Genomic DNA, 8,071 nt, shown 5'->3' with positions numbered 1-8,071 from the left:
CTAGTTGGCGAGGCGAGCCGAGCGAGACGGCACCTCTACGAGCGGCGATCCACGGCCCTTTTTTCTCGGGACGAGTTCAGGTGGTCCTTGTGGATGGATCATGCAGAAGCAGCCGCGGCAGAGACAGCAGGGAGCTAGGACGCGCCCGCATCGTGCTCGGGCCTCGCCCTTCGGTGGCACGGGATAAATACTTCTTCTTTTTTTTGAAATCCACGGGGTAAATACTAGGTGTTCGTCGACGGTGTCCTGTCGTCCTGACCCGCCGGGCTGGCGTTATCCGGGCGGGCGGTCCGAGGCAACTTGCTGAGTTTGCTGGGGATCCCGCGAGCGGAGGGAGACAGCCGCCAGCCGGTTGTGTTCAACCGTTCTCATCAGCAGGGTTTTATTTCCCAACCGGTTTCCGGTAACCGCCGGGCTCCGGTTCCGGTTTACCGGACCGGTTTAACCGGTTACCGGTCGGAACCGGTTGAATTCAAATTCAAATTCAAATAAATTCAAAAACTCCCATGCAACCGGTTCCGACCGGTTTACCGGCCGGTTTTACCGGTTTACCGGTCGGTTTGACCGGTTTGAAATTCAAAAGCTTCCGTGCAACCGGTTTACCGGCCGGTTTGACCGGTTTACCGGCCGGTTTGACCGGTTTGATCGGTGGGCTTCATGGGCCGGCCTATTTTTTTTCTTTTTCTTTTTTGATTTAACTTTAAATTCCCACAAACTATACTAAATGAATGAATTTTTGAGAAAATTTGACACCATTAGATTCATCACACCTTGAAGTATTTTTAGGAAATTTTTGGAAATTTTTTATTTTTTAAATTCAAATTTAAAATTTGAATTTTGGCCGGTTGGGTACCGGTCGAAACCGGAACCGGACCGGACCGGTTTGACCGGTAACCGGTCAAACCGGACCGGTTCCCACCGGTTAGGTTAACCATGCTCATCAGTGGTTAACGGGCGCAGGCTGCAACTCTTCACTGCACCGGCGGTTTGCTTTGGGTGGGAGATCATGCATTCATGCTAGCTAGCCCAGTGCGTGGGGCGTGGATTCCTGTCCGTCACGTGCTTGGGGACCCTTCTCTTTTTTTTTCTTTTCCCAGCGGAACACTGGGGCAGTGGCCACTGGCCAGCAAGATAGTAAACTGTTAAAGCGAGCTAGTAGAGCTTGCATCGCTGCCTAAGCTCCTAGGGGACCACGCGCTCCGAAGACTTGCGGTTGCAGCAGAGGACAGCAGCTTTGTCGTGCTTGCTAACAACTGTTAACATCCCAGAAAGGTGGGTTAAATTTTTTGATAGAGCCTTTGCAAACGCTAGAGGTCTGCCACTACCCTTAAATCTTGATAGCACCCCAAGCACGCTGTATTCGGCAAATGAAATGTCTACGCGTGGGTACCAAGATGTCGGCAAAACTATCCTAAACCTAAAAAAACGGACTACGATCCAGTTCCCTCTTGTAACTTCAGACACGCTAGTGTCAGCACTCAGCACGCTAAATTATTGGGAAGATCATCAGTTCTAGTAGTCATAAAGTAGTGAACCGAGCACTGAAAGCAGGCACTAGCCAAAAAAAAGGACCAGACGAACAGACAGCAGAACAAATGAGCAGCAAACCCGCACCAGTAAGACGTTGGCGTTAGCAGTGGAGGCATCTCAGATCTACTCCGGCGCAGGGGACCCCGAGATCGCTGCGAGAGAGCGACCTGTGATGTCCATGTCCGGTAACCACGGCCACGGACTATTCAAAGTGTTCACAGTGAAAAACACAATAGGCAGATGCCACCAAGGGCACCAACCGTAATGGCAGCGGCAGTTCAACTGGGTCAGCACCAGCTGCCCTGCCGCAGCCGCCACCAGGACTCCAGGACCACCACCAGGCCACAGCTTTGGCCGGAGTTGATTACTCCACAAAGGCTTCCTCCCCCAACTAAACCCGGAGATTCCTTTGCCCCCGAGGGCTCTATACCATGTGCGCTTCAGTGGCCTGGAGCGGACAGCAATGGCATCGGCTGCGCTGGGGCCGCGATAGCTCAGCCTTTGTTCGTATCCTTTAATAGTTGGGTCCTAAGAATGGCACAGTGGGTGTGCGTATTAAGTTTACCAACACAACTGAGCTACTACTGTTCAGACCTTTTAAAGGCTGTTCCATTGGAGCCTTGCCAGAGACACGGGCTCCACCTTACTAGGTCCAGGGTATAAACTTTAAAAGAATATCTCATGTCTACTTCTACTTCATGTAAATCCCTAAAACACATGTATGCCAAGTCTTCAAAAGGAAATAAGAGCACATCAGCAGAAGCATGGGATTTAAAGTTGCGCAAGGGGTGACGACAAACAGAATACCAAGAGTCTTTCTTATACTGGCAAGTGGAAGTTCCTAGAGTAGATAAAACAGTAGACCCGAGTTCGACACGGAATGAAAGCAGGATTAAGACAGACTAACAGCCACAGTTGATCCCTTACATAATATAGAGCAGCAAAAGGCATCGGCATGATCACATACCTAAGCAACACGTGTCCAGGGCATTTGTCCAAGTTTCGTACAGCATGTCCATGTCAGTTCAATTGAGTTCACAGGAGCTTGCTATCAGTATCTCTGACTATTCCACAAGCCCAAAGCAGAAGACGACTTGGCACGGCTGGCACCGGTACCACCACCACTATTCGAGGTTGGGCAATCACGGGACCAGTGACCAGTCTTACCACACTTGAAGCACCCATCAGGCGAGCTCGCCGAAGTAAGTGTTCTCCCACCCCTGTCAGGATAAGGATCCGATGATTGATTCGGGCAGTCTCTCGCCCAGTGGTTCTCCTGTCCGCACTTGAAGCAGGATGAGGAGCTCCCCTTGCTAGAGTTTTGGATGCATGACATAGCATCAGTTTGGTACTGCGGTGAAGCTTGCAGTGGTGCACCTACCCTGGGCTGTTGATCGTCACACCACTTGAAAAAGCCACAAGAGCCGCCACCCTGGGTGATTAGTCCCAATCACACCATAAAGATACATGAAATGCCAAGTTAGAAAAAAAAGGTGGCTAGATTATAAAACTAATAAAGGAAAAGATGAAAAGGAACATGGAATATCACATCGAGTTAAAATACAACTGATGGTATACCAGCATCAGTTGTTGTGCATGAAGATACAAATATAACAAAGTGCTCCACTAAGAGAAAAGGAACAATATCTAGAACTAGGAACTAGGAACAATCGCTTTACTTTTTTTTTTTTAAAGGTACATATAGCATTTATTCAGTGCAAAAACTGGCCATTGTCAGTAACTCAGTATGCAAAGCAAACATGCCATTGGCACATGACAATACATTAGGTTGTTAAGACCCCTAGTTCTGGTTGAGTGTAAGCCTGTAAGAGCACAATGCTAGCATTTAGTTAGTGTGATATACTGGCCATTTTCAGTATGCAAAGCAAACATGCCATAGAAACATGACAATACTAGTTGTTAAGATCCTTAATTCTGGTCCCACGACATGGCTGCAAAGCAACCAAGTTCCTGGGACATAACTGGGTCGACGAACGAGATCAAGGAATGTGGTACAATGTCTACAGAAGGTTTTTACAAGGTAAGCAGTTGAAAATTCAATACTCCCAACCTACTATCCAAACCACAAATAATCTTTCATCTATGGTAGTGATAACAGTGATATACTGCAACAAAAAATACACAATTACTCTTTACTCATATTCAGAAAGGAGGGACAGCTGCAGATGTTCGACGCTATCATTAAGCAACTTGCTTCATATAGAGAAGCAAACCAACATAAAACACTATGTGGTTTTTGTAAAATATCATTTAATCAGGAAGTGTGGGCACATCAAAACAAAAATGCTGAGTTTACCTGATTTGCTGGGCAGCGATAGAACTGCCTCCCAACATTTTTCCCTGTCTTCGTGGTCAGAACTAAGCAAGCTCCAGCACCACATGGGCAAAGCATATCTGTTGCTGATGTCTCTGACTGAAAAACAGGATTACTTCGAGCATTTGCAGGGCCGGGAGATGGAGCATCACACCACTCAAAGAAGTTGCAACCCCCATTGTCCTTATCGTCAGAAAATAAGTAAATAACATCAGCATAAATCATTAAAAACAAGAAAATCAAATGGAAACAAGAATAAAGTTGCCTTTCATATTGCCTCAGATTCAGATGTCCATTTATATTACAATATGTAACTGCAATATTGCATGTGCATGTATATATCATCCAATAAATCAAAACTGCCTTTGACCAGCACATCTTTTCAGATATTAGTAAGCAATTGAATAACACAGTGGAACACTGCAACCACACACAACATACCTAATCCACATGCATATGTGTATATGACCTTTGTCTCTTGGTGGTCAATTATGGATTATATCAGCAAGAGACATCTTATTATGATAATCTGATTCCCATGCAACTATGATAAAAGTAGAATGAAACAATAAACTTATTTTATGTATTGCTGCACCTTTTTATAGAGCCAGACAGTCAACTGATATCTAAATCCTCAAAAGAAACTCCCTGTATTTGATCAAGGAGTAAATAACTAAATATGGCTGGTTAATTTTTTGAAAAGCAAACTGAGTTGGTACTTTCAAGTGGCAGAAATGTCAACAGTTATAGAGGTGAGACATGAATGATACAGCCCGAAAAATCATTTCAATAATACAAAGATACACTAAGTTGTAATGCTAAGCAACTAACAAGATGCGGCCATCTAAATAAGAGTACCAAACTGTTTAAGCAATAAGCATATAAATTATAAGATAATCTAATGAAAATAATCAGTTTCAAGTGCTACTACAATATAACAAAAGCAATGTGTGATACAGTATCCCTGAACCATTGTTCCTATAGTAAAGCTTCCAATCATGTTCCCACTCCCTCCAGGGAGAAAACCAGACAAAGAAACCTCCAAAACCAAGAATGGGCAAGCGTCCAGAGTCCAGACAAACAAAACCACGCATTGATTAAGGACCAACAAGTGCAGAAGATTGTACTGCCATAGCATTACTGCATTCATTTAATGATAATGGTCCAGCACACAATCTGAGAGGTATAGTCACATAGAATTTTGATAGACATTACAATTCTCCATCTCTATAATAGAGACAAGTAGGTTAATTGGATTCATATTGGTACAATCTGTTTTTTTCTATCAAATACGCAGGAGAGCTGCGCATCTTTGTATTAAGAATACAATCTGTTACACATTACTTAATTTTATGCATCTTCAGTATGCATGTTGAAGAAAATATAAATATTGTGAAATGTAGTAATATACCGGGAAACGAAGGTAAACATCATCTAAGGACTAATTGTTGGTCCTAACTCCTAACTGTGGAGCAGTAAATCTAAATCTACAGGCCCCACTGCCGGACTGCCACAGTACACCACAACTTCGATCAGCTAGGGAGGGGACCCAAAATCGTTAGAGGTCAATGGTCATCCTGAAGAGACCATAAAAACTAACAAGTACATCAAAGTTATTACAGCATCCACACGCCAGACCAAACAACTTAGCATTTGGACCAGCAGCTTTGGAGCAAGTAATTGCAGGGTAAGGGTCCTGTGATCAGCTGGTCCGAAATACTCACCCGTATTGGGCACTTGTAGAACTTCCGCCCGGGGTTCCTGGGCGTGTTGGAAGTAAGCACGAGGCAGCTCCCGGCGCCGCAGGGGCACGCCTTCTCCTCCACCTCCCCACCCGCATTCACATACCCTCCGCCGGCGCCACAGCCGATTACACCCCCTCCCCCAGTAGTCGGAACCCATTGGGGACATTCCCTGGCCCAGTGGCCGGGGTCTCCGCACTTGAAGCACGATCCGCTCGCTACCTGGGTCCCCCCGGTACCCGCGGCTAGGGTTTTGGAGCCGTCGGGCCGCTTGTGCGCGTAGGTCAGCGCTTGCTGCTGCTGCTGCCAGACCGAGCTGTGGCTTCCCTTGAGCGCAGACAGGTAGGACCCCTCAGAGGCGGCGGGGGGAGTGGCGGGCGTCGGTGAGGAGGTGGTGGAGAGGCGGCGGCGCTTGGAGGAGTCAAGCGCGGCGGCCTCCGCCGCGTCGAGGGCTTGGAGGAAGCCCTCGTCGTCGTCGTCCACGTCGACCACCGACATGGTCGTGGTCGAGAAGGGCGGTGGGGGTGGGGCGCGGCACCGGAGGCGGACGGGACGGGACGGGGGGCGGGGGCGGGGGCGGGGGCGGGGGCTGTGTCGTCTGAGTTTTGGGGATGGTTTGGGGGCGGGGAACTCGAAACGGTGCGCGCCGCTTTGAGGGGATGAAAAAGTGAGGTGTGGGGAGACGACCATTTTCTCACGTAGTGGGCCGTGGGCTGACTCGAGAAGGATTTTGGTGTATCCTGGGTATTTTGAAACCCTGGCCAATTTTGATATCCCTTTCCCCCCCTTTTTTTTTAAATCAAGAACACAACAAAACTGTATTCAATAAAAAAATTGTATTGAACAAAACAACTTAGAAACTGGCAAAATTGTAGATTTGAGAAACTAAGTTGAACTGTTTACAATACTTACAAGTGCAAATCTAATTTCCTTATGTACTTATGTTCTTCATGAATTACAAGGTGTTAAAAGGATCCAGTCCATTTTGTGAACACCACAGAGACCACCGGAAAACACGGGTGCATCACTCGACCAAACGAAATCAGACGTTCGTGATCTATGTACAACGATTTTCTTGAAGAATTGACCCCCAACATTTTTACTCCAATTCTCCGTGAAATGCAAAAGCAAGTAATTTAGATGAAGAGCCAACATTAGTCGGATCATGGTACCGTCCGTCCGTCCCTAGATCTGTGAACGTTGATCCTGTCCTCAGATCGCGGGATCATTTTGGTTCCCGACTTATAAAAACCTCCGGCTAGGATCATACCCTATTCCTTAACACCATTGATCTAGGAATTTTGTGACTATGAGTTGGATTAGAAAACACACGCAAAATTAGATCCACGAAGGTTAACCAAATTACAATACAATGACCATTGTGTACACATGTTGCCAGTGTCTCGTTTTCTATAATAAATAAACTTGGCACCATATTTGTGCCAAGATCACAGGGAACACAAAACTAATAGCATTATGCTTTGGATTGATATCTTTGTCTGATCTGCATGTATAGGATCTAACTACACGCCCAAATTATTTGTCTATTTGCATCTGATACAATTTTAATCTATATTTTTCTTTGGGGTTTTTTTTCACTTATCGCCAAAAGGTATCGGTCTATCTACAACATAGAAAACTAATCATCATGAATGTGAATGAACATGGAGATAAAAAATTACTAGTTTGACATAGGATGACAAATTCAAGTGCAATCATCCAATGCTACATGATAAACATAAACATAAACAAAACTGAGTAGCTAGACATAGACCACAAATAAAGAGGTATACTCCACTCTGCCAACTATTAGATACCACAGAATAGCAAATTATGTGATTTGTTTATCAGTTTTTATATTCTACAACTCACAAGCCAGGTGGAGTACGGCCCCGCTTCATTCCGCACTCGTACGCAAGGTCAGCCACGTCTACCTCGTGTCCCCCTCTCCCTTTTCTTTTCCTTCCTTTGCTTTCTCACCCGCCCTTGTTCATTTTCAGCGATGCACCTTTCCTACCTCCGGGCAATGCTGCTTCTTCGCATCCGCACCCGTCAGCTCTCTGAGCAGGTCGCAACTTTACCCCGAGCTCTTGCCTGCGCCACCATCGATCTCCCCTGTGGCGACGGGGGATATGTCGGTGAGCTAGGCCCGATGACGATGGAGTTCTGCCCCCGCCTGTCTCCGCTGCAGCAGCCAGCTCCTGCTGTAGAGGAGGACGTGGAGCTCCACGAGCTCTCGCGCCGCAAGATGCGCGGGCGCAAGCGCCGCATCCTGCACAGCGTGCACAAAGAGCGCCGCAGTGCGCGCCTTGCTGCTAAGGAGCCCGCTGTGTATGTGGGTGCGGTTGACAAGGCGTCCCGTGTGAAGGAAGCCAAGCTCAACATGTCTGGTGTTTCACGCTCCCTCTCTGAAGCGATGGTGGAGTCTGGGATCCTCCATCGCCCTGCCCCAAGTGCCATTCCC

General features: G+C 46.7%; 1 protein-coding gene across 1 annotated transcript; it reads right to left on the bottom strand.

The window, feature by feature from the left end:
* Nucleotides 1-2,319: 2,319 nt before the first annotated feature.
* LOC120691685 (cold shock domain-containing protein 3-like) lies at nucleotides 2,320-6,174 on the bottom strand. The gene is made up of 3 exons (XM_039974831.1): nucleotides 5,590-6,174; nucleotides 3,848-4,048; nucleotides 2,320-2,962 (listed from the first exon to the last, which is right to left on the bottom strand). The coding sequence occupies exons 1-3, from the start codon at nucleotides 6,103-6,105 to the stop codon at nucleotides 2,582-2,584; spliced, it is 1,098 nt and encodes a 365-aa protein (XP_039830765.1). The 5' UTR covers nucleotides 6,106-6,174; the 3' UTR covers nucleotides 2,320-2,581.
* Between the last annotated feature and the right edge of the window lie 1,897 nt (nucleotides 6,175-8,071).

Source organism: Panicum virgatum, chromosome 9N, assembly GCF_016808335.1.
Source record: "Panicum virgatum strain AP13 chromosome 9N, P.virgatum_v5, whole genome shotgun sequence".
NCBI lineage: Eukaryota > Viridiplantae > Streptophyta > Magnoliopsida > Poales > Poaceae > Panicum > Panicum virgatum.
This window is presented reverse-complemented; position numbering and strand designations above follow the sequence as displayed.